This window comes from Oncorhynchus keta, chromosome 22 (assembly GCF_023373465.1).
Source record: "Oncorhynchus keta strain PuntledgeMale-10-30-2019 chromosome 22, Oket_V2, whole genome shotgun sequence".
NCBI classification, from domain to species: domain Eukaryota; kingdom Metazoa; phylum Chordata; class Actinopteri; order Salmoniformes; family Salmonidae; genus Oncorhynchus; species Oncorhynchus keta.
In genome coordinates this window covers 30700874-30727780 of record NC_068442.1, presented here as the reverse complement: position 1 = coordinate 30727780, position 26907 = coordinate 30700874, and the positions used below count along the sequence as shown (strand labels likewise).

Here is a 26907-nt window from a genome sequence, read left to right as displayed (position 1 = left end):
GTAGAATGTAAAACAGATTTTTGCCTGCATTAACGTCTATTTACCACCACAGAACGAAGCTGGATGAGCATTTTCTTGTTTGCTTGTGGCCTTAGAGTTGGTTGAATGCGGTCTTAGTGCCAGCTTCGTTCTGTGGTGGTAAATAGACCGCTACAAATAATATAGCCGAGAACTCTCTTGGTAGATAGTGTGGTCTACAATTTATCATAAGGTATTCTGCCTCACACGAGCAATACCTCTAGGCTTCTTTAATATTAGACATACAGTAGCCTATACAGTGTCAATAAGACACCAGTCCTTTCACTGATTGAGCTGAGGTTAAAGGCTGCAATGTCTCAACGTAGCTCCGTAGATGTACTGGTTTGGAAAATTGTTTTCCTCCGATCTTAACTTGGCTTGGACAGCTAAATTAGGGCCAGATCGTGTAGTGTACGCCCGGCTTAAGTTTTGTACACTGAGCAGTGACTAATATCAGGTTGTATGCACTGAGATGTCCACATATTATACTTGTGTTTGTGTAATAGTCTCAAGTGCAATACTTTCTCACGTATATCCTTCCGTCAGTTGGCTCAGCTTGGAAGTTTAGCTGAGCTGTGCACCCCCGCCCACCTTCACCTATGGCCACTGGTGTTTGGGAAAGTTTCCCATGATGTAACCTTGCTGTCCCGTTTGTTGGGGAGCTAAGTTAACAGAGCTGTCAGCACCTAAAGATAACAGGGTGCTGGAAGGCAGCTATTGGTCATACTCCACACTACTTCCATATCATTTGTGAGGCACATGGCTAGAAAATGTATTCGTGTATGACTGTAAGACGCTGGAATGTATTTGGTTTCTGTTTCTACCTGATGGGAATCCTCCAAATTATGTCACAGGTAGGGCTGACCCTATTTAGTCTACTGTTGATTGCTTGGTCGATTGGCTGTCGGTCGACTGAGATTTTTTTTTTAGTCGGAGTGGCATATATATACAATTTAAAAAATGGCACATGAGACACCTGTTTTATTCACACCTGTCTGAGTGGATTAATCCATTGCAGAGGCCGTGGGGTTGGCACACCAGTATCACCAGTAGTACATTTACCATTACCATCATTTGTAATCTACAATGTTTGTTTGGTTACGGTAATTTCTGTTAATGCATTGAATATATTATTATTATTACAGTCTTACCTTTGTCATTGTAGGAGTAGACACGTTGTTTGTTGAACACACAACCTAGGCACACTTGTGAGGAAAACGTTTTGGTTTATTTTATTTAATTACGACTTGTCAATTTATTGTCTATTGTTTGGAGCGCTCCTGTCAATCCTGAATTAGGACGCGCACCTGATTACGCATTAACTGGGCCTAGGTTACCTGGCTGGCGTGCAAATGTAGGCTTATTAATGTGCACATTTGGGTATCTGACACGATTTATGATTGTCTTAACTCAATATCACTGTGGAGTTTCTCAAATTATATTTCTTCACCTCAAAATGCAAGTAAACTAAGTCTGTTTTTACATCCATTGAGAATGACAATAGTTCCTCAATGTAGCCTATTTGAAAAAAAGGTCAACCTTATTCCTACTTATCCCTTGCGCAAATGGCTTACAGCTGTGTCTGTCTGTCTGGAGCTCACTGACTCTGGTAACTCTGAGGGCCCACAATATTTTAGACAATGTTGCAAGTTTTCAAGTGCCTTCAGGCCTGATCCAAGTTAGTAATTGATAGTGTTTCAAGTTAATTGCAGACTGGCCATACATTTATCAGGATATTTTCTACCTGTGGGCTGCAATGTTTTTATTTGATGGCTTTATGTAGGCTATTTTTACATATTGGCAATAGAAGTTACTTTAAGATTAGTCTAATTTTCATTTTGAGTTGTTATTAACCACGACATTGGTTTTGAGATATGAAGACTTTATTATAAATTAAATTAAACTGTTCCACAAAAATGTGTGTATGAAAATCATAACTGGCACGCATAGAAATGGTACGATAACTTGGCACTCCAAATGGAAAAGGTTGCCGACCGCTGGTGTAGTCTATTGCTGGCAACTTCAGGAGCATAATGGCAGAATCTGTAAAGGCCAGCAGCACCGGGCAGCGGGAGGAGGAGGGTCTGGTTGGGAACAGGTTTTTTTCTTCTTCTGGTTAGGCATGTTTTAAAATGTTGACCAATCAATTGGTTGAAAGAACCGACGACTCTGTCAACCAAGATTTTTTTTGTCAGGGACAGCCCTAGTCACAAGCAAGATGATGGTTCCCTGATCTTCATTCCAAACTGCATTGTTTGAATCTTTCCACCCACTATCTAGAACTTTGACAAATTTTTCCTTTCTGAGATTCATTTCATCTATTGTTTATAATTTGCTCACGTTTGTGACCACCAATTGAAATCATAGTTGTCTTAGACTGGTTCAACTCGCGTTTGTGTTTTGCTGTCATATTCGTGATGTAAATTCTTAGGCAGGGCAACCTGTTGGTTAAAAGGAGTTTGGCATTTGTTTTCCTGTATACAAGTTTTGGCCTGTTAAGTCATAACCCTGGTTGAGTTTCATTGTGGTCTCCTTTGCCAGTTTGTAGCATAGCCTGTGGACAGAGCATTGATTGACTCATTCACTCAGGAAGTAATGTATTTTTTCACTGTTTTCTTTCTCAATGACAGGAGTGCCTAGTTTCTGGGTTTGTTTGGAAAGGGTGGCGAGGGAGGAGTTTTGCATACGAAACATGATGCAACTAGCCCATCCCGTCCATGTCAGACATGCAGTATCTGTTAATATTATTAGTATTATTGAGTGTCCCATGTTCCGTGCAGTGTGTCATTGAGAGTGGCCACTTTCCGTGCAGTGTCTCATTGAGAGTCTCATTGTCTGGGACATCTAAATCAGGGCCAAATCATGTAATGTTCGCCCGGCTTAAGTCGTTAACAGTGTGTGACAGCGACACTACTGTATTCAGTGAGCGGTGACTAATATCATCTTGCATGCACTGAGACACGCCCACAGAGTATAGACGTGCTTGTTTTCCCTCAGTGTTTGTGTCATTGACCCAAGTGTAATACTTCCTCCTTAAGTCCTTTATTCCATCAGTTGGCTCAGCTTGGAAGTTTAGCTGAGCTGTGCACCCACCCACCTCGCTTATTACCACTGATGTTTGGGAAAGATTCCCATGATGTAACCTTGCTGTGCCCTCTCAGTTGAGGCACTAAGTTAACAGAGCTGGTTTATTATATCATCCACAGCATAATGATTCACTTAAAGATGTATTCCATTTCCGGTTTGTTATTGCCAAATCTTACTTCTGAACTAATTTAGGCTTACCTAAACAAAGGTGGAGAATACTTAAGCAACAACTATTTTAGTTATTGAATTTGTGTTGATTTGTAAAAATGTGTAGAATTATTTTCACATGGACTTTTATGGAGTTTTTTTTGTGTACAGTACCAGTCAAATGCTTGGACACACTTACTCATTCAAGGGTTTTTCAATATTTGTGCTATTTTCTACATTGTAGAATAATAGTGAAGGTATCAAAACTATGAAGTAACATGTGGAATCATGTAGTAACCAAAAAAGTGGTTCTTCAAAGTAGCCACCCTTTGCCTTGATGACAGCTTTGCACACTCTTAGCATTCCCTCAACCAGCTTCACCTGGAATGCTTTTCCAACAGTCGTGAAGGAGTTCCAACATATACTGAACACTTGTTGACTGCTTTTCCTTCCCTCTGCGGTCCAACTCATCCCAAACCATCTCATTTCGGTTGAGGTCGGGGGGTTGTGGAGGCCAGGTCAAATAGTCCTTACACAGCCTGGAAGTGTGTTGGGTCATTGTCCTGTTGAAAAGCAAATAATAGTCCCACTAACGGCAAACCAGATGGGACAGCATATCGCTGCAGAATGCTGTGATAGCCATCCTGGTTAAGTGTGCCTTGAATTCTAAATGAATCACTGACCGTGTCACCAGCAAAGCACCATCGCACCTCCTCCATGCTTCATGGTGGAATCCAACATTTAAAAAGGCACTCGCACATCTGAGCTATCTTTTTGGCAGGTGCATGGTAACAGTTGAATAAAAAAAAACTGACACTGCTCTTGATAGTTTCACTGCTCTTTAATAAGCTTTACGTATCGAGCTCTGACGAAGCCGTGAGGCTGATGCGTAAAGCTTATTAAAGAGCAGTGATGCTATCAAGAGCATTGTGCCGGTTCCTTCTTTTTTCTCATGGTGAGAACTAGGGCTGGGCGATATGGCCAAAATCTCATATCCCGATTATAGGTAATTTCATATCCTGATAACGATACATATCACGATATAGCACATTTTCTGTAAATTCAATGAATAAATAGTTTATATAAAATGACCACATGTAAAGGCCTATTTCTTGTTACATTTTGAATTATACTCAACAAATAAAAAGGTACTTACTCATATTTTATTATTTCTTCTATATAGAACATGTGCGGATTTTCAATTTAAGCATTTAACAAAATATAAAATATGACTGTATAAAATCTAAAAAGGTACATAGAAAACACTTAAACTATAGTTGCAAACCATATAAATACTGTCCTGAAATATATTTTCACGCTCGGGGGGCTTGCCTGTTTTGCATGTTATTCTGGCCTCAATTTGCACTTCCCTTGGGTTGAGTGTTAGCACCAACTCACAAAATCTCAGTTTCTCGACCGTGTAAATTGGGGTCATGTCTTTGCAGATGTAAGTTGTAGAGGTCGACCGATTATGCTTTTTCAACACCGATACCGATTATTGGAGGACCAAAAAAGCAGATACCGATCCGATTTTAAAATAGATAATTTTATATATATATATATATATATATTTTTTTAAATAATGTATTTGTAATAATGCAATTACAACAATACTGAATTAACACTTATTTTAACTTAATATAATACATCAATAAAGTATATTTAGCCTCAAGTAAAAAATGAAACATGTTCAATTTGGTTTAAATCATGCAAAAACAACGTGTTGGAGAAGAACGTAAAAGTGCAATATGTGCTATGTAAGAAAGCTCAGAACATGAGAACATATGAAAGCTGGTGGTTCCTTTTAACATGAGTCGTCAATATTCCCAGGTAAGAAGTTTTAGATTGTAGTTATTATAGGACTATTTCCCTCTATACCATTTGTATTTCATTAACCTTTGACTATTGGATGTTCTTATAGGCACTTTAGTATTGCCAGTGTAACAGTATAGCTTCCGTCTCTCTCCTCGCTCTTCCCTGGGCTCGAACCAGCAACACAACGACATCAGCCACCACATCGAAGCAACGTTACCCATGCAGAGCAAGGGAAACAGCCACCCCAAGGCTCAGAGCGAGTGAAGTTTGAAACGCTATTAGCGCGAGCTAACTAGCCAGCCATTTCACTTCGGTCACACCAGCCTCATCTCGGGAGTTGATAGGTTTGAAGTCATAAACAGCGCAATGCTTGACGGACAATGAAGAGCTGCTGGCAAAACGCACAAAAGTGCTGTTTGAATGAACGTTTACGCGCCTTCTGCCTACCACCGCTCAGTCAGATACTTAGATACTTGTATGCTCAGTCAGATGATATGCAACACAGGACACACAAGATAATATCTAGTAATATCATCAACCATGTGTAGTTAAGTAGTGATTATGATTGATTGTTTTTTATAAGATTAGTTTAATGCTAGCTAGCAACTTACCTTGGCTCCTTGTGGAGTGCAACGAGAGAGAGGCAGGTTGTTATTGCGTTGGACTAGTTAACTGTAAGGTTGCAAGATTGGATGCCCCGATCTGTCTTTCTGCCCCTGAACGAGGCAGTTAATCCACCGTTCCTAGGCCGTCATTGAAAATAAGAATGTGTTACTGACTTGCCTAGTTTAATAAAGATGAAATAAAGGTGTAAAAAAAAACTGTTCTCAAAAATACCGATTACTGATTGTTATGAAAACTTTAAATCGGCCCTAATTAATCGGCCATTCCGATTAATCGGCCGACCTCTTGTAAGTTGTAACGGCAGCTGTTAATCTCAAATATAAAATATATTTTGAATTATTTAACAATTTTGCTTACTACATGATTCCATGTGTTATTTCATAGTTTTGTTGTCTTCACTATTATACTACAATGTAGAAAATAGTAAAAAATTAAGAAAAACCCTTGACTCCAAACTTTTGACTGATACTGTATATCAATGACAAAAATAATATTTAATTTCTACTTTAATGCAACAGAATGTGAAAACAGTTCAAGGGGGTGTAGACTTTCTATAGGCACTGTATCTGGAATGAACCCTCAGGTTTGTGGAGAAGACTGGTAGAGCTGTGTTTAATAGAGCCCGGCAGATATATCGGTTCACCAATGTTCTCGGCAGATATTGACCTTTTTACCGCTATATCGGTATCGGCCAATAATTCCACGATAACCGATATTCAATAGATAAGCGTGAGAGACCCTTTTTTTCATCCTATTTGAACATTTGCTACCATTCTCATGTGTCATTATTGTCACAATGTATTAAATCAACATTTGAAGTTTCAAGTTTTAATGCCACGTGCACAAGTCCAGTGAAGTGCCTTTCTTGCAAGCTATAAACCCAGCAATGCCGTAATCCATGTAGTTCTAAAAATATCAAGATAGAACAAAAACATGAGAAATAGAAAAACGAAAGTAAGAAGCTATATAGAGGGTCAGTTTCAATACCATATTTATACTATGCAGGGATACTGGAGTGATAGAGGTAGATATGTATAGGGCTAATCACGATGTATGCATCAGGACATTTGATAAAAAGAGTAGAAGATTTTTTGTGAGTGTGTGTGTAGTCAGTGTCATTGTGAGTGTGTAGAGAGACAGTGCAAAATATAATATAAGGATCCACTCCAATAATCTGTGTCGCTATTTAGCAGTTTTATGGTTTGGGAATAGAAGCTGTTCAGGAGCCTGTTGGTGTCAGAATTGATGGACTGGTTACGCTTGCCATGCAAAAGCAGAGAGAACTGAGCTGGCCGCCCAGCCAAACTGAGCAATCGGGGGAGAAGGGCCTTGGTCAGGGAGGTGACCAAGAACCCGATGGTCACTCTGACAGAGCTCATGCGTTCCTCTGTGGAGATGAGAGAACCTTCCTGAAGGACCACCATCTGTGCAGCACTACACCAACCAGGCCTTCAGTCATTGGCTTCATCAATAAGTGCATCAATGACTTCGTTCCCACAGTGATCGTACGTACATATCCCAATCAGAAGCCATGGATTACAGGCAACATCCGCATCGAGCTAAAGACTAGAGCTGCTGCTTTCATGGAGCGGGAGACTAATTCGTACTCTTATAAGAAAGTGTCAATACAGGATTAAGATTGAATCCTACTACACTGGCTCTGACGCTCGTCGGATGTGGCAGGGCTTGAAAATTATTATGGACTACAAAGGGCTACCCAGACGCGAGCTGCCCAGTGACTCGAGCCTAACAGATGAGCTAAATGCCCTTTATGCTCGCTTTGAGACAAGCAACACTGAAGCATGCACGAGAGCACCAGCTGTTCTAGATGACTGTGATAACACTCTTGATAGCCGATGTGAACAAAACCTTTAAACAGGTCTTTATTCACAAAGCCACTGGGCCAGACTGATTACCAGGATGTGTACTCAAGCATGCGCGGAGCAAGTGTCTTCACTGACATTTTCAACCTCTCCCTGACCGAGTCTGTAATACTTACATGATTCAAGCAGTTCAACAGTCCCTGTGCCCAAGGAAGCGAAGGTAACCTGTCTAAATGATTACCGCCTGTGGCACTCACGTCGTTAGCCATGAAGTGCTTTGAAAGGCTGGTTATGGCTCACATCAACAGCATCCTCCAGGACACCCTAGACCCACTCCAATTCGCATACCGCCCCAACAGATCCACAGATGCTGCAATCTCAATCGCACTCCACACTGCCCTTTCCCACCTGGACAAAGGAACACCAATGTGAAAATGCTGTTCATTGACTACAGTTCAGCGTTCAACACCATAGTGCCTACGAAGTTTGTCAACAAGCTAAGGCCTCTGGGACTAAACACCTCCCTCTGCACCTGGATCCTGGACTTCCTAAGGGCTGCCCCAGGTGGTAAGAGTAGGCAACAACACGTCTGCCACGCTGATCCTTAACACTGGGGCCCCTCAGGGGTGTGTACTTAATCCCCTCCTGTACTCCCTGTTCACCCACGACTGCGTGGCCAAACACGACTCCAACACCAAGTTTGCTAACAACACATCACTAAGAACAATGAGACGGCCAATAGGGAGGAGGTCAGAGAACTGGCAATGTGGTGCCAGGACAACAACCTCTCCCTCAATGTAAGCAAGACAAAGCAGCTGATCGTGGACTACAGGAAAAGGTGGGCTGAACAGGCCCCCATTAACATAGACGGGGCTGTAGTGGAGCGGGTCAGGTTTCAAGTTCCTTGGTGTCCACATCACCAATGAACTAGCATGGTCCAAACATACCAAAACAGTCGTGAAGAGGGCACGACAAAACCTTTTCCCCCCTCAGGAGAATGAAAATATTTGGCATGGGTCCCCAGATCCTTAAAAGGTTCGACAGCTGCACCATCGAGAGCATCCTGACCGGTTGCATCACCACCCGGTATGGCAACTGCTCGGCATCTGACCGTATGGCGCTACAGAGGGTTGTGTGTACGGCCCAGTACATCACTGGGGCCAAGCTTCCTGCCATCCAGGACCTAATGTAATAGGCGGTGTCAGAGGAAAGCCCATAAAATTGTCAGAGACTCCAGTCACCCAAGTTTCTCCGATACCGCACAATAATCGGTACCGGAGTGCCAAGTCTAGGACCAAAGGGCTCCTCAACAGCTTCTACCCCCAAGCCATAAGACTACTGAACAAATAATAAAATCGCCACTGGACTATTTACATTGACCACCCTCCCTTTTGTACACTGCTGCTATTCGCTGTTTATTATCTATGTATAGTCACTTCACCCCTACCTACATGTACAAATTTCCTCAACTAATCTGCACCCTCGCACACTGACTCTGTACCGGTACCTTTACTTTATTCTATTTTGTAAATGGTTAAGGGCTTGTAAGTAAGCATTTCACGGTAAGGTCTACACTTGTTGTATTCGGCGCGTGTGACAAATAATGTTTGATTTACGGTAGCGTGGGCAGACTGAAGCCAGTCCTCAGTAAAAGGCACATGACAGCCTGCTTGGAGGTTGCCAAAAGGCACCTAAAGCACTCTGACCATGAGTAACAAGATTCTATGGTCTGATGAATCCAAGATTGAACTCTATGGCCTGAATGCCAAGCGTCTGGAGGAATCCTGGTACCATCCCTACGGTGAAGCATGGTGGTGGCAGCCTCATGCTGTGGTTATGTTTTTCAGAGGCAGGTACTGGGAGACTAGTCAGGATCGAGGCAAAGATGGGTGAAGCAAAGTACAGAGAGATCTTTGATGAAAACCTGCTCCAGAGCACTCAGGACCTCAGACTAGGGGCGAAGATTCACCTTCCAACACGACAACGTGGGGCTTCGGTGGAAGTCTCTGAATGTCCTTCAGTGGCCCAGCCAGAGCCCGAACTTAAACCCAATTGAACATTTCTGGAGAGACCTGAAAATGGCTGTGCAGCAATGCTCCCCATCCAACCTGACTGGGCTCGAGAGGATCTGCAGAAAATAATGGAGTGGTTAAGGGCGCTGTACTGCAGCGCCAGCTGTGCCATCAGAGTCCCTGGGTTCGCACCCAGGCTCTGTCGTAACCGGCCGCGACCGGGAGGTCCGTGGGGCGACGCACAATTGGCCTAGCGTCGCCCGGGTTAGGGAGGGCTTGGTCGGTAGGGGTGTCCTTGTCTGATCGCGCACCAGCGACTCCTGTGGCGGGCTGGGCGCAGTGTGCGCTAGCCAAGGTGGCCAGGTGCACGGTGTTTCCTCCGGCGCATTGGTGCGGCTGGCTTCCGGGTTGGATGCGCACTGTGTTAACCTGTTAAGTCGACCCTCTACTTTTTCGAACATTCTGTTAAAAATCGCGCAACATTTCAGCGCCCTGCTACTCAGGCCAGGAATATAGTATATGCATGCGATTAGTATGTGTGGATAGAAAACACTCAGACGTTTATAAAACTGGTTAAATCACGGCTGTGACTATAACAGAACGTGCGTTTCATTGAAAAGTGCAGGAAAATCTGATCACTGAAAATGGAAATAAATATCCTTGCGCTATTTCCAGGAATTGTTCAAAGTGAACCGAATTAAATGAGGCCGAGGTTGCAGTGCCTACAGCTTCCACACGATGTCTAGAGTCTTGTCATTTGATTCAGCTTTGATTCTTGGTCAAACCGAATCAAGGGAACCGATTCCCTCCGGTCTCCGACCGGATGTTTTGGTCGATCTCTCTCCAGACATTTTTTTCGAGACGGACACCTATAGAATTGACATCGCCTCCTGATGAATTTTATCGCTTATTAACGTGTACTAATACCTAAAGTTGCATTACAAAAGTATTTCGAAGTGTTTTGTGAAAGTTTATCGTCGACTTTTTGAATTTTAAAAAATGACGTTACGTTATGAAGCGCTATTTTTTTCAGTTTATCACACAGTCTTCATAGATTGATATCTAGGCTATATATGGACCGATTTAATCGAAAAAAAGACCCAATAGTGATTATGGGACATCTAGGAGTGCCAACAAAGAAGATGGTCAAAGGTAATGAATGTTTTATATTTTATTTGTGCGGTTTGTGTAGCGACGACTATGCTGATTATTTTGTTTACGACCCCTGCGGGTCTTTTGGGGTGTTAAATGCTATCAGATAATAGCTTCTCATGCTTTCGCCGAAAAGCATTTTAAAAATCTGACTTGTTGCCTGGATTCACAACGAGTGTAGCTTTAATTCAATACCCTGCATGTGTATTTTAATGAAAGTTTGAGTTTTAACTAATACTATTAGCATTTAGCGCATTTGCATTTCCAGAGCTCTAGATGGGACGCCTGCGTGCCAGGTAGGAGCAAGAGGTTAAGAAGCAGTGCGGCTTGGTTGGGTTGTGTATCGGAGGACGCATGACTTTCAACCTTCGTCTCTCCCGAGTCCGTACGGGAGTTGTAGCGATGAGACAAAATAGTAGCTACTACAACAATTGGATACCACGAAATTGGGGAGAAAAAGGGGTACATTTTTTTTTAAATGAACATGAACTGGTTCCATGTACGCACAATGTTTTCCTACCACAGCTTTTTTTTTTTTAAACAACACCTGTCACTGAAAAGCTTGTTAAGGAAGGAATGAAAATAGTGAATGGAATCAAAATGTCCTCATTCATCATTGGCCTTCTGTCCATGATTTCAGTCTCATTCATTTGTGCTGCTTTATTGCAAAATGTGTGATTTAAAAAAAAACATGTTTACCCCCATTTCCTTTCTCAACCCCTCAGTCGACCGATGATGGAACCGCCTTCCAAAAAGGAGCTGATGCCCATGTCCAAGCGGCCAGATGAGTGGAAGGACCCCTGGCGCCGGTCCAAATCCCCCAGGAGACTTCCGGGCATGTCTGGGTCACCGCCGCGGGGCCGCCGGCGACACCGGCCTTCTGGATCCTCTGTATCGCTGTCCAACTCCTCTAGGTAGCTTTCAATTCAGCCATACATCTACTTTGGTACTCTACCTTACTAAAGCACCTATTTTCTGCAGCGTTTCAATCTACTTGAGTACTCCGTGTTTGTGTGTTAGAGGTTAGAGGTTAAGTGTGTGTTCTGTTCTGCAGGTCTTCGTCCCGCTCTTCCTCCTACACAGGCTCCGGTTCATCCCGCTCTCGGTCTCGCTCAGGCTCCTCGTCCTTCAGCTCGTACTCCAGCCACTCATCCCAGCGCAGCTCCTTCAGCGGCAGCCACTCCAGGTCCGACACACACTCTGCCTGCCTGTCTGTCAATGCACAGCACCACCTAACACTCCCCCACAACACTGTCTATTGAATAGGACACTCATTCACTGAGTCAATGCTAACCTTTAACCTATGGTCACTGCAGGTCCAGATCATTCTCATCGTCTCCGTCTCCGACCCCTTCAGCACAGAGGAACGCCAAGAATAAAGTTGAGGCCCCGCCAGCTCTAGGCCCCAAAGGGTACAGCCATACCCATTCATCCATAGACATGCTATATTTTCATCCGTTGTGCTGTGTACCTTCATACACAACTCAGAGATCGTTTGTACTTTTCCTTTCATAGCTCAAGAGTCAATAGGTACTGAGTCTTACATAATAATAGAGTAGTTTACGTTTAATTGACATGCTATATGGTTCACCTTAGGTGTGTAGCTAGCATGCTTCTGGTGTTAGTCTATAGTCAATCAGTTTTGAAGAAAGTATGGGTTTTGCCCTCATTACTGTGACGTGTGAATGCTGCATGCCAAACAACAAAGCAATATACTCTTATCTTCAAGCATCCCACTGAAGCCTGGTACACCTCCCCCTCCTCGTAGGGAGAAGGCACCCCCCAGGAAGGCTCCCAGCCCACCATTGCCAGGCCAGCCTGGGAAAATCCCCAAACCCACCCCGGAAGGGGGCAAGCCCATCAACCACCGCGAGCCCCACGAGGGGGGCCGACCCATGCCGCCTCGGGAGGGGGGCCGACCCATGCCGCCTCGGGAGGGGGGCCGACCCATGCCGCCTCGGGAGGGGGGCCGACCCATGCCGCCTCGGGAGGGGGGCCGACCCATGCCGCCTCGGGAGGGGGGCCGACCCATGCCGCCTCGGGAGGGGGGCCGGCGGAAGGAGAGGCAGCAGCACAACCCACCCAGGAGGTAGGACAGAAGTACACACTTCTACTGGCCATCCGTCTTATCACAGGTTCCTCTGTCACATATTAATAACACAGCCAACCTGAGAGCTCAAGAATATCCAGTGATATACCAAATAGGGATGGACATTTGAAATGATTTTACTATTCAAATGATATCATGACATTTGTCTGTATATGCGGGTAGTCCAAATGGAACACACAAATAAAATGCTCTTGACCAATCAAAATGACACAAATGCACATGACAGTGGTAAACGGAGGACAGACTGCTTTTCTCCGCTAGTTTTGGCTAACAGCAAAAGTGAAAGAGAATTCTGATTTTCACATTTTCTGGTGTGTGTTTTGCATTGATCTGTTTCGGGTTTCGGGTTTTGTGGAAATTGTTTGAAGTGTACCGATATCAGGGAGGACTGGAGGGCTAAATGTGCAACAGTAGCTCAACGTTATAAAAGCTACATTGTGTTTTATTCAATTAAGAATTAAGTGTCATGGTATATATCCTTGTAGCTAACAATGTCACAAGTATAATTTTATTTAATTTAGACAGCTGTTTCATTGTTAAAATAGGCCTACAATTATATATTTTTTAATGAACACTCACTTAAGTAATCCAATACTAACGTCCGTTTGATTATTCAATTAACTGTTCCCATCCCTAATACCATGGTGCAATGATTGTACAAAATATTGCCGCAAATCAAGGAGAGACTATTTTTTCCCATCTGTCTTTTTTACAATTATTGCAATTATTGCAGTGAACTCCACTAACTTGAGACTTAACCGGTTCACATTTTAATATTTTGCAAATCAGATTGTTAACCTTATTTTCAGGCAGTATGTCACAGGTAGGCCTAATACCAGGCATATTTGTGTGTGTGTGGGTTTTTTATTGAAATTGCACGACGAGTATCCCTCAGCTCACAAAGCCACTTTGTATGGCAGGTAGATTTGCATCAGCAGGGGCCTATTCCAGCAGCAGGACTGTGTGTTGGTGAAAGAACTATCCTCTATCTCTGGTTCAGCTGACGGCCAAGTCTGGGCCTGCATGGGGAAGAACCCAGGGCTGGTGCTGTGGTCAGGGAAAGGACAGTAAAAGGGTAGGAAAGGACAGCGAGGGGGCGAGCCACTGGCTGTGGTTTCTCTGCCTGCATGGGTAGAATGCACTAGGCTCACGCTGTGTGGGTGGCGTGGTTCTCCCTGTGGAAAATCTCATGTAAAACCTGTTGGCTGGGGGTCCTGCAGCTCTAAAGATGCATTGTGCTCCCCTGTAAAATGTTAATTTATTGACTTGATTGCATGTTTATGTAAGTCATTTTGTTCAGCAATGATTCATAGTTAATGAAACTAACACTTTTCCTTAACACTTTTCCGTCAACACTTTAAAGCCCATCCGTTGTATGAAATGGTGAAATGGTGATTTGAATATTGACTTTTGCACTGCTCACCAAGTATCCATGTCACAGGAGCAGGCAAAAGGGTAGGAAGTAAGACGGGCACAAGATTGATGTGCGTGCATCTTAAGGGCTGTCAATAAATTATTTAAATGGGTGTTAGATTCTTTTAGTGCTACCACATAGCTCAGACACAACCTGACTAATTAATTTCAACAAAAGATGCTGTCACTCAGAGATGAATGTTCACAGCTGACTGGCACGATGACGCCTGAGGTGCCGCTGGGAGTTTCCCTTGGCAAGAGGAGTAGGACTTGAAGACTGTTGTAGGCTGTTTCGTAGGTTTTCCTCTCAGGTGAACTTGTATCGTCAGTCACAACGTGACTTGATGTTAGTGGCGTCAAATGAACACAGCTGTTGTTCCTGCTCTGAGGGAAATCTCCCTTCATCTGTGATGCAGCACTCTACTCCACTGCAGGGACAACAGTTTGTTTTCAGTTATATGAATGTGACCTAAAATGTCTTGCCAAGTATGCAATCAAATCAAAGTTTATTTGTCACGTGCGCCGAATACAACAGGTGTAGGTAGAACTTAGAGTTAAATGCTTACTTACAGGCTCTAACCAATAGTGCAAAAAAGGTGTTAGCTGAACAATCGGTAAGTACAGAAATAAAACAACAGTAAAAAGACAGGCTATATACAGTAGCGGGGCTACATACAGACACCAGTTAGTCAGGCGGATTGAGGTAGTATGTACATGTAGATATGGTTAAAGTGGCTATGCATATTAGAGGTCGACCAATTATGATTTTTTAAACGGCGATACCGATTATTGGAGGACCAAAAAAAGCCGATACCGGCCGATTTTAAAAATAATTTTTTAAAAGTATTTTATTTATTTGTAATAATGACAATTACAATGATACTGGATGAACACATATTTTAAATTAATATAATACATCAATAAAATCTATTTAGCCTCAAATAAATAATGAAACATGTTCTATTTGGTTTTAAGGAATGCAAAAACAGTGTTGGAGAAGAAAGTAAAAGTGCAATATGTGCCATCTAAGAAAGCTAATGTTTAAGTTCCTTGCTCAGAACATGAGAACATATGAAAGCTGGTGTTTCCTTTGAACATGAGTCTTCAATATTCCTAGGTAAGAAATTTTAGGTTGTTGAATTATAGGACCATTTCTCTCTATACGATTTGTATTTCATTAACCTTTGACTATTGGATGTTCTTACAGGTACTTTAGTATTGCCAGTGTAACAGTATAGCTTCCAACCCGCTCCTCGCTCCTACCTGGGCTCGAACCAGGAACACATCGACAACAGCCACCCTCGAAGCATTGAAACACAATTAGCGCCCACCCCGCTAATTAGCTAGCCATTTCACATCGGTTACACCAGCCTAATCTCGGGAGTTGATTGGCTTGAAGTCATAAACAGTGCAATGCTTGAAGCATTTCGAAGAGCTGCTGGTAAAACGCACGAAAGTTTGTTTGAATGAATGCTGTTTGAATGAATGTTTACGAGCCTGCTGCTGCCTACCACCGCTCAGTCAGACTGCTCTATCAAATATCAAATCATAGACTTAATTATAACATAATAACACACAGAAATAGGAGCCTTAGGTCATTAATCTGGTCGAATCCGGAAACTATCATTTCGGAAACAAAAAGTTTATTATTTCGGTGAAATACGGAACTGTTCCATATATTATCTAACGGGTGGCATCCCTAAGTCTAAACATTGCTGTTACATTGCACAACCTTCAATGTTATATCATAATTGCATACAATTCTGGCAAATTAGTTCGCAATGAGCCAAGTGGCCCAAACTGTTGCATATATCCTGACTCTGCGTGCAATGAACGCAAGAGAAGTGACACAATTTCACCTGGTTAATATTGCCTGCTAACCTGGATTTCTTTTAGCTAAATATGCAGCTTTAAAAAATATATACTACTTTGTATTGATTTTTTTAGAAAGGAATCGATGTTTATCGTTAGGTACACGTTGGAGCAACGACAGTCCTTTTTCGCGAATGCGCACTGCATCGATTATATGCAACGCAGGACACGCTAGATAAACTAGTAATATCATCAACCATGTGTAGTTATAACGAGTGATGATGATTTATTGTTTTTTATAAGATAAGTTTAATGCTAGCTAGCAACTTACCGTGGCTTCTTACTGCATTCGCGCAACAGGCAGACTCCTCGTGAGGCAGGTGGTTAGAGCTTTGGACTAGTTAACCGTAAGGTTGCAAGATTGAATCCCTGAGCTGACAAGGTAAAAATCTGTCGTTCTGCCTCCTGAACAAGGCAGTTAACCCACCGTTCCTAGGCCGTCATTGAAAATAAGAATGTGTTCTTATCTGACTTGCCTAGTTAAATAAAGGTGTAAAAAGAAAAATCGTCAAAATCGGCATCCAAAAATACTTATTTCCAATTGTTATGAAAACTTGAAATCGGCCCTAATTAATCAGCCATTCTAATTAATCGGTCGACCTCTAATGCATATATGATGAACAGAGTAGCAGTAGCGTAAAAGAGGGGTTGGTGGGTGATGGGTGGCGGGTCACAATGCAGATAGCCTGGTTAGCCAATGTGCGGGAGCGTTGGTTGGTCGGCCCAATTGAGGTAGTATGTACATGAATGTATAGTTAAAGTGACTATGCATATATGATAAACAGAGAATGGCCATGCAGTCGTGGGTGAACAGGGAGTACAGGAGGGGACTGAGCACGCACCCCTGTGGAGCTCCAGTGTTGAGGATCAATTGGACTGACACGTTGTTACTGTGATGTACATTCTACTATTAAAAGTATGATGATATCTTCGCTCACTGAAATATGTTGATCTTTCTCTCTCCTCTCACTCTATTCCCCTGTTTAGGCGGACAGTCAGTGGCAGTGTGAGCGGCAGTAGTTACTCTGGCTCCAGCTCTCGCTCCAGATCCCGCTCATCCTCTGCCTCCGTCTCACGCTCTGGGTCCAAGAAGTCCAGGTAGGATGAATCGATCCCACTTCCACTAACTTCCACTACACTGCTTTAGAAGCTGACAGTTAAGAGAATTTTGCCTCAGAAAGGAGTTATTGACTTGGTGCTGGTACCCCCTGTATATAGCCTCGTTATTATTTTATTGTAACTTTTTTTGTAATAAAAAAAAAAACTTTTATTATTTTAGTTTATTTAGTAAATATTTTTTTAACTCTTTTTCTTGAACCACATTGTAGAGTAAGGGCTTGTAACTAAGCATTTCACGGTGGTCTACACCTGTTTGTATTCGGTGCATGTAACATATCAAATTTGATTTGATGCAGGTACCACTTTGAAACCGATATGTATTGAATACCTGCTCTCTTGTTTTTCTTTGCTGTTTATCCACTGGTCAACTACCTAGAAAATCCAGGTACTATGCCATTTTATATCTGCCATTTATATTACCCTGGCTTGTACACCTGCTCCTCTCTTCATTTATCTTAACCGTGATTCATCCGTTTGATTGATTTCTCCCCCATTTTGCCCCACCACCCACTCAGCCACCACCTTCTGTTCTTGGGTGTTTTATAGTCATGCTTAAATACATTTTAAAAAACACTACAAATGTAGATATTCTGTCAATATTTCCTTCAGCCTGAGTTAGTGTGTGTGCAGGTTTTTGTGACACAGCACTGAGTCTCTCTCCCTGTGGCCTGTGTGGTCCCTGTTTAGGTCTCTGAGTGTGAGCAGTGTGTCTAGTGTTTCCTCGGCCTCCAGCAGCAGCTCAGTGAGGAGCGCTGACTCCGATGACATGTACGCTGACCTGGCCAGCCCTGTGTCGTCAGCCAGTTCCCAATCCCCCACCCCCGGACAGCCCCATGCCCGCAAGGAGAGGGTCCCGCCACGGGACAGGGTTCCCAACAAGGACAAAGGTATCAGTTAGGCTTTTGTCATAGACTCTGCAATTCACTCTGGATTGTATTGTGGTTGATGTGTCATCAGAGTGGCAGCATCTGGTGGTTCTGTGGGTTGTATGTTAGTGATGTATACTGTCTGCTCTCCACAGGGAAGCCCACTAAGAAAGATGAGCCCCATCCCCCCAGAGAGGACCGGAGGAAGATTGATACCTCAGGCCTCCCTCATAGACACACCCACGGCCCCATGCCCAGATCTGGGCCTGGCAGCAGGGGGCACGGTCCAGGGGGGCACGGTCCTGGTGGCCACCCCATGCACCCGCCCCACGGACCCCCCATGGGAGCCCCTGGAGGCTATGGCCAGCACAAAGACATCAAACTCACGCTTCTCAACAAGGTGACCGCTGCTGGATTTACTGTTGAAAGTCAACTGCTCTCAACTCAAATAGACTGAGTCTCTGAATTACTATGGAAAAATATGTGGATTAGTGTTGTCCCGAGACTAGTATCGACAGAAATTATGTTCATGTTGGAAAAAAACAGCCTTATGTTGCCACCCAGAGTCACATTTATTTATTTTGCAAGCTATAGCACACACTATTTTACAAATGTAGGTTTTAAATGACCACAGAGTTCACTCTGCTTCGTGTTTTCTTTTTGCCAAGGAATATCTGGCATTGTAGGATTGCTATACTGGTATCGTGACAACGTTAATTTAGATACAAGTGACACTAATGGCATTAGAGTTTAGAGGTCTGAGTATCTTTGTGCGAAGGAGAGGTTGGACAGTCAATGTGATAAGTGTCTGACTTCCTCATACTCTTATCAGTCAGACTGAATAACTAGATAGTGTGCCTCCCGGGTGGCGCAGTGGTTAAGGGTGCTGTACTGCAGCGCCAGCTGTACCACCAGAGACTCTGGGTTCGCGCTCAAGCTCTGTCGTAACCGGCCGCAACCGGGAGGTCCGTTGGGCGACGCACAATTGGCCTAGCGTCGTCCAGGTTAGGGAGGGTTTGGCCGTTAGGGAAATACTTGTCTCATCGCGCACCAGCGACTCCTGCGGCGGGCCGGACGCATGACTTTCAACCTCGGTCTCTCCCGAGCCCGTACGGGAGTTGTAGCGATGAGACAAGATAGTAGCTACTAAAAAACAATTGGATACCATGAAATTGGGGAGAAAATGGGGTAAAAAAAAAATAAATAATAATAATAACTAGATACTAGTACTAATATCAAGCTTCTGTATACCATACCTTTGGTATTGCTGATATTGTTTCAGTGTGTATATACACACATTATTTAAATGCCACCATTGAACATTGAGCAAATGTGATTTTTATCTCATTTTAATGTACTGTATTTTGCATTTGTTGCTTGTGAACTAACTGTCTGACTCGTAACAATGTATCGCTCTCTCACTCTGTAGCAGCAGGCAGAGCGGGGTAACAGGAAGCGATACATGTCTTCAGACAAGGACAGGCCCACCTCTCCACTCAGCAAGAGAATAGCATTGTCTCCTGAGAGAGGTGAGGGCCTCAAACTGTTCAGAAAACGCTTAGTCTGACATTAATAATGTGTTCTTCCCAAGGAACTCACACACACACACACACACACGTGGTTTAGTTATACCAAATGTGGAAATCCAACTACCAGAGAAACCTTACCGTAGGCTGCATTATCTGTTCTTTCTATATGCTTTGTCTGTGTTGAACCAAGTCATTCATCTGAGGCCACAATTCCCTGCTGTATGTAATCAACTTCCCATCAATGTCCTACAGGTCGTGGTGACAGGAGGATGCCTGGACGGCCCCCACTCTCTCCTAGAATGGACCGGCCCAGAGGCCAGGGCCCTCGCCCCATGCCACCACCGGGAGAAAGGTAGGTGCCCTCTGCTGCTTCTCATCCAAAACTACACACACAGCCCCAATCTGACGCCTCTTTGTTGGTGCTGCCCTTCACCGCAGTAGTGATGTCATTTTAGGATGTTAGAGCAACCACAAGCCTTTGTTTTGAATGTGGAACAAGTCACAAAAGTGGAAGCCCCCGAAGTATATGATATACACCAATACACAGGGCATGTGACCCTGTCGTCACTATTTATACATCTACTCGCACCCTCTCTATACAGGTAGATTCATCCCCATGATAACCCTTGTAAATTGTCATAGGCATGTGGCACTAAGCCCAATCATGTCATTTCTCTCTTTAGAAAACGTCCTCTATCCCCACCACCAAAGTCGTCTGGCAAAGGTCCAGGGGTGTTGTCCTCGGGCTCAGGCAAACAGCCCCCAGGCGGCCCGGGCTCAGGCTCCGGCAAGCCTAGCAGCACACTGTCTCGCCGTGAGGAACTGCTGAAGCAGCTCAAAGCTGTTGAGGATGCCATCGCCCGCAAGAGGGCCAAGATCCCAGGGAAATAACCCTCACCCTGCCTGCCTGCCTACCCAAGTCGCCCAGGCAACTTCAAGCATCAAGGGACATAAGTCACCAATACCTGTCAAGAAGCCTAGCATTCTCTGGAAATGTAAAAAAGGTGTCTGTCCCTAAATGTAAAGGCCATTGTGTAATTGTTACTGAACAAAATGGCCACCAAAACATTTCTGCTTGTTTGCCCTCAGAGAGAGGTTGTCTAAAAGGTTTTACAGTGCTGAAAAGAAGTAGTAGCAGGTTGTCACTGTTGCTCACTGTTGTCTATTTAGTGAGAAGGAACAATCTTCCCATCGTGTCTCATTGATAAGGTGAATTTATATACTTTTGATCCACACTGTTTCTCTCTGTCTGCCCCTTTTACTGTCTCTTATCTCATGTCTTTTTTTCTTTCTGTTGGGTCGAGTGCTGGTCTTGCCCCATTTCTTCCATTCTGAAGATCCTGGAAACTGCCTCTAGTCTCCCAACTGGTTCTCTGTACAAACATTTCGTCTGCATTCATTCAGAATGAGAAACACGCTCACAGGACCTCTTGTTCATGGTGGTTATGTCTTAACCAATGACTTCTCCTGTTCTAGGCCTGTGCTCTGTGATCTCTTGCAGTGTTCATTTTACATACCGTGTACAATAATTGTGAGCATTTGACAAGCACCCATTTTTTTCAAGTGTATGATTGTAGAGAACAAATTGATAGTGATGTGAAGTATTGCTTTTTTAATCTACCCAAAAAAATCTCTAGCTCTTCTCAAGTAATTTACTGTGTTTTATTTTTCTCACATTTTTAGTTGACAGAGTATGAGAGATGGTTGGGGACACCGGAGGATAAGGAGCGTCTTGCTTTTGTGACAAAAGGCTTCTAAATAAACTATTTTGATAAAGAGAAACCATCTGTCGTGTGTCTGTTCCTTCTCCATAATTTCACTCTCCCCAATCCTATATTAATTGGGTACATGGCTCCATCAATCACTTGTTTTCTCTTGTTCTTCACAGGAGATGAAGCGCAATGTATTGCATGTTGATGTACATTTTCACTACCAAATATAATTTGAAAAACAAGGCTTTCACATGATTACTGCAGATCTTATGAATAATAATGGGCAGGACACCTGCTTTCTAGGGTGGGGCAAGGACATCACAGATGCATTCGGATTAACCGATGATATTTGGTGCTTTTCCACTGGCAGTCAATGGCTGGACTGAGGCTCATGTGATAGAAGATGTGATGATATTGATTTAACGTTAGTGAGGTGGAAATATGAGCCCAGCTAAGCTGGTCAATGGTACAAGTCCTACTGATTTAGTGTGTTTGTTCTTCGGGGCAGGGATTTGATCATTGGAAAGTTCATGGTACTTGCCCTTATTGGACTCATCTCAGTTTTCACTGAGCCATCTCCAGAGTGGCAGATGTTAATGTATATCTCTCAGACATGTTAATCAGTAAGCAGACTAATAGTCTAGGGTCTGTTTCAACATAACCAGAATATATTAAAACACATGCTCTACTACTTTATCTGCATACAGTCTGATTATTCTGCATACTAAAAGTCCCATACCCTGACAGCTCATTAGCCTACAGATAGGGGGAACTTCTTCATCACAAAGAAAAATACCTATTTATAATGAGGCATGTTGTCTTCTGACAGTTTATTGAAGCCATGTGGCGTTCTTTACAGATTTCTCTTTGCCTGTGTACTGGCTTGATGGTGAGGATACCTGTCATTTTGACAATCTCACGTGATGTTTGTCATTATAGTGCACTGATAAGGCATACTTACTGGTTTGCCCAGCTATCACACCTTATCTGCTTTCTTTGAAACTGACTTGTATTTCTGGAACCAACTATGTTGGAAATGTTTCAATCAGGAATAACATGAAAAATACTCCTTGTTCAGTAAGGGTACGACTAGGAGGGGCAGGGAGAGATGAGGCTATTGTGATGACACCATTGTTTGCATCAGAGTGGGACGATCCAGGCTGCAGGAGAAAGTGTTCACCTTGTAGGAAGGCTGATGAGGTTGTCAAGTGAATGAGCTAAATATACTATAATAAGAATTCATCAATCATCATCCTTCGTTTATCATGCTGAATTTAACATGAAAAAATATATTTACAGTTTTTTCCCTCTGAAGGTTTTAGCATACAGTATGTGGTTACATTTATTATTGGTAGAAAACTGAAAAGGTGTAGTAGGATAGGCCAAAATTACGCTACATTTATTTGATGGATTCAGATTTGGTCTATTTTATCCGTGTGTGTATAAATGAACCGTTTTGTTACATTTCTTCATAATTCCTAGCTTCTGTCTTGACTTTGGAAACATATCAGTAAGATTACTGTCTGTCAATGGATGCAAGCTGTCTGACAGTATGCCTATGGTCAATATATTGATTATAGCAGCTAATAAAATCAATATGAATAAGTATGTATAGGTGTACACAAGCTCATATAGATGAATGTAATAACAGGTGATGTAATGTTGATGTAAACACAAGCCAAGTCCTGACAGTGGGGACACTCACTGTAGGAAAGAGGAAGCTGGGAACTGAATATAGTGATTTCCATTTCCTCCTACATACGGATTTCCCCAACCAGGTACATCCGCTATAAATTGTAGGATCACTGGCATTATGGCACAAAACAGAGCATAAGCACTTGGGCTCCTCTACTAACAAATATATATTTGACATTAGAAAATGCCAGGTCTATTCAAGATTATGCAGGTAAGTGAGAGTTTGACTGCCCTGATTGTTTGAAATTTAACTACACCTGAATGAATGGTGGATTACGTTTTGATCCATCATTTTGGATTGGTTTTTATTCAAATGGTAATTTATTAGTGGTGTTTGTTCGTTTTTATTCATTTATTTCACTCCTTTGCAGACTCTACTTTTACTTGGACTTTTTATTGATAAATTGACTTTGGCATCAGAGGCACACAAGCATAAGGGATGCTTCAGTGCAGAAGAACTGGAGGATGGAGCTCTTAAAATCTTGCGTCGAAACCGGTACCTGAAAGACGGTCATATTGATGAAACGCAATATCACAAGCTGGGTACGAAGAAGACCTGCCCTGCTGTGCTTCATTCACAGTCAGTAGACTACAACAACCGTTCTGTCTCCCCCTGGCGGTACAGGTAAGGCATCTCTTTCTACTAGAAGTAAATACTTTCTGGATAGGTTTAACATTTTATAGCCTCGTACGAACCATCATGATCTCGCGAACTCATATTCTGTTTGGACACAGAACGTGATCAAAGAATGTGAGCTCCGAGATCAGGATGGTTCGTACGAGGCTACAATTTTACTCATGCAGTCATAGTGTTATCATTCGGACAATAATATAATTTGAGTCAATGTGCATGACATATGGCTAGGAAAGAAAATACATTTTCGTATGGCATTATTAATTGATTAATTGGCTAATTGATTAATTGGAATGTGACTTTTCCCACAGCATCGATAGCAAGGAGGGACGATTCCCTGAGAAGATTGTTGTTGCTGAATGTCTATGCACGGGATGTATCATCGTCAAAGGGCACGGACATCACGGGGCCGAATACGAAGATTATGGATATAACTCTGTGCCTGTAGTGCAATCCCAGATGGTTTTGATGAAGACCGAGTGCACGACCGACCCAGGAAAATATTCATTCAGCTCACATTATATTAAAGTGCCTATTGCCTGCACCTGCGTTAAGGCTAGGACATATTAAGTGCCTCTCATAGAGGACATTTTTTAGACAAACTGTAGTGACATGTTTCACATTTTGTTGTGTTTGTTTTAAAATGCACTTAAGTTATTGAAAGTATACCACTATGCTTATGGATACGAAGCTATCGAGAATACATGGATTTTTACATGACACTCTTAGGTACATTAATGTAGTACTTGTGTTGCAAGGTTGTATTTATTTGATGATCTATTAACTATTTATTAGTCTCGGCAGACGGGTTTCCTCCCACAATGTACCAATGTTCCGGCTGTTGCTCATAGGTCTGGGTTTCAGAGACTAACTATTTATTGAACTATGTTCTCAAGCTATTTATTTCTCGATGTTTTTTTGGTGACTTTTGTTATTAGGCCTATTCCTTTCAACATCAATGTGTTCTTCTGTTCCTGTTTTCCCATCAACACAATCAAACATTTTAGATAGCTGCCTCTGTTGAAATTGGAAATGGTAAATATTCGACTTTTCTGCGCATTTAACGCAGTATACTATAAGAATCGTTTAATTAGGCTATTTATCGGTATTGATTTTGACAAATTGTACGTGGGTGATGAATTTATAGAAATGTAGCAGAATTTATGAAATGTTATTGTTGTTTCCTTAATAAAGATTACTAATGAAATATCTGCCGATCATGCTTTATTTAGGCCAACCTAAATGATTAAAGGTGGATAAATCTTCGGGGTTATAATATATACTAAGGTTATTTAAAAAGCAACATCAAGACAGCCTTCGTTATTACATGAGCCAACAATTTACTATTGAGATTTTTATAACGATTTGAGAATGAGCGCAGATGAATTGCTTGAAGGCGTCCGCCAATTCTTTACGGGTATCTTCTGTTTTCAGATCTATTAAATTATAACCAATCGGATCCACTCCTGATCTACCCACATGAAAAGTGGGTAAAATTTCGGCGACGTGTTTTTAGCAGCATGGCTACAAAATATAATCAGGTCTTGAAATAAAAACGGTACAGGACCTCTGCTAAGAAAGATAAAACATAAATATGCCATACTGCCTGCACGTAGTGTTCTCACTAAACCTCTCGGAGGTAAGTTAATATTCAGTGTGATTTAGCGAAAGACGCTCATCATTATTATGTACAGTACCAGTCAAATGTTTGGACACACTTAATCATTACAAGTGTTATCTTTATTTTGTACTATTTTCTACATTGAAGAATAATAGTAAATACATCAAAACTATGAAATCGCACATATGGAATCATGTAGTAACCAAAAAAGTGTTAAACAAATCAAAATATATGTTAGATTCTTCAAAGTAGCCACCCTTTGCCTTGATGACAGCTTTGCACATTGTTGGCATTCTCTCAACCAGCTTCATGAGGTAGTCACCAGGAATGCATTTCAATTAACATGTGTGCCTTTTTAAAAGTTTATTTGTGGAATTTCTTTCCTTAATGCATTTGAGCCAATCAATTGTGTTGTGACAAGGTAGGGGTGGTACACAGAAGATAGCCCTATTGGTAAAAGACCAAGTCCATATTATGGCAAGGACAGCTCAAATATGCAGAGGGACACGACAGTCCATCATTACTTTAAGACATGAAGGTCAGTCAATGCAGAACATTTCAAAAACCATCAAAAACCATCAAGCGCTATGATGAAACTGGCTCTCATGAGGACCGCCACAGGAAAGAAAGAGCCAGAGTTACCTCTGCTGCAGAGAATTAGTTCATTAGAGTTACCAGTCTCAGAAATTGCAGCATTTACCCAAGTAAATGCTTCACAGAGTTCAAGTAACAGACACATCTTAAAATCAACTGTTCAGAGGAGACTGCGTGAATCAGGCCTTCATGGTCAAATTGCTGTAAATAAAACACTACTGAAGGACACCAATAAGAAGAAGAGACTTGCTTGGGACAAGAAACACAAGCAATGGACATTAGACTAGTGGAAATCTGTCCTTTGTTCTGATGAGTCCAAATTTGATATGTTTTGTTCCATCCGCTGTGTCTTTGTGAGATGCAGAGTAGGTGAACGGATGATTTCTGCTGTGTGAAGCATGGAGAAGGAGGTGTGATGGTGTGGGGGTGCTTTGCTGGTGACACTGTCAGTGATTAATTTAAAATTCAAGGCACACTTAACCAGCATAGCTACCACAGCATTCTGCAGCGATACGCAATCCCATCTGGTTTGCAGTTAGTGGGACTCTCATTTGTTTTTCAATAGGACAACAACCCAACACACCTCCAGGCTGTGTAAGGGCTATTTGACCAAGAAGTAGAGTGATGGAGTGCTGCATCAGATGACCTGGCCTCCACAATCACCCGTCCTCAACCCAATTGAGATGGTTTGGAATGAGTTGGACCGCAGAGGGAAGGACAAGCAGCCAACAAGTGCTCAGCATATGTGGGAAATGCTTCAAGACTATTGGAAAAACATTCCTCATGAAGCTTGTTGAGAGAATGCAAAGAGTTTGCAAAGCTGTCAGTCATCAAGGCAAAGGGTGGCTACTTTGAAGAATCTAAAATATATTTTTGATTTGTTTAACACTTTTTTGGTTACTTTATGATCCCATGTGTTATTTCATAGTTTTGATGTCTTCACTATTATTATATTATTCTAGAAAATAGTAAAAATGAATGCGTAGATGTCCAAACCTTTGACTGGTACTGTTTGTGTACAGTGTTAGCTAGCTAGCTAAGCCACATATGAATAAGGCAAAGCT

General features: G+C 42.4%; 2 protein-coding genes across 7 annotated transcripts in view; both read left to right on the top strand.

Moving 5' to 3' along the window:
* LOC118401309 (zinc finger CCCH domain-containing protein 18-like) overlaps positions 1-21369 on the top strand; it is a 30515-nt gene extending 9146 nt beyond the window's left edge. For 2 of the 5 annotated variants that reach the window (XM_052474994.1, XM_052474995.1), the window contains exons 10-20: positions 11404-11592; positions 11733-11864; positions 11995-12090; positions 12408-12767; positions 17061-17171; positions 17569-17577; positions 17880-18079; positions 18214-18458; positions 19488-19587; positions 19840-19939; positions 20271-21369. In XM_052474994.1, coding sequence (XP_052330954.1) covers positions 11404-11592; positions 11733-11864; positions 11995-12090; positions 12408-12767; positions 17061-17171; positions 17569-17577; positions 17880-18079; positions 18214-18458; positions 19488-19587; positions 19840-19939; positions 20271-20478 — 1750 coding nt within the window. In that variant the 3' untranslated portion in view covers positions 20479-21369. The remainder of the gene's footprint in view (positions 1-11403; positions 11593-11732; positions 11865-11994; positions 12091-12407; positions 12768-17060; positions 17172-17568; positions 17578-17879; positions 18080-18213; positions 18459-19487; positions 19588-19839; positions 19940-20270) is intronic. The other 3 variants (XM_052474998.1, XM_052474996.1, XM_052474997.1) reach the window with 3 other exon arrangements.
* A 1754-nt stretch (positions 21370-23123) lies between these two features.
* On the top strand, positions 23124-24821 carry LOC118400767 (interleukin-17C). 2 transcript variants are annotated; one of them, XM_035797773.1, is made up of 3 exons: positions 23124-23205; positions 23366-23619; positions 23940-24821. In XM_035797773.1, the coding sequence occupies exons 1-3, from the start codon at positions 23179-23181 to the stop codon at positions 24196-24198; spliced, it is 540 nt and encodes a 179-aa protein (XP_035653666.1). In that variant the 5' UTR covers positions 23124-23178; the 3' UTR covers positions 24199-24821. The 2 variants fall into 2 exon arrangements, 1 of the variants encoding a protein (XP_035653666.1); XR_004829100.2 differs by lacking the exons at positions 23124-23205; positions 23366-23619 and adding an exon at positions 23687-23766 and having other exon boundaries at positions 23940-24087.
* Positions 24822-26907: the final 2086 nt, after the last annotated feature.

Excerpts from the sequence above, each read along its gene's own strand:
- LOC118400767 (XM_035797773.1), top strand. The coding sequence starts at position 23,179 with ATGCCAGGTCTATTCAAGATTATGCAG. Across the intron at positions 23,206-23,365 it reads GTCTATTCAAGATTATGCAG|ACTCTACTTTTACTTGGACT; the intron begins GTAAGTGAGAGT and ends ACTCCTTTGCAG. Across the intron at positions 23,620-23,939 it reads GTCTCCCCCTGGCGGTACAG|CATCGATAGCAAGGAGGGAC; the intron begins GTAAGGCATCTC and ends CTTTTCCCACAG.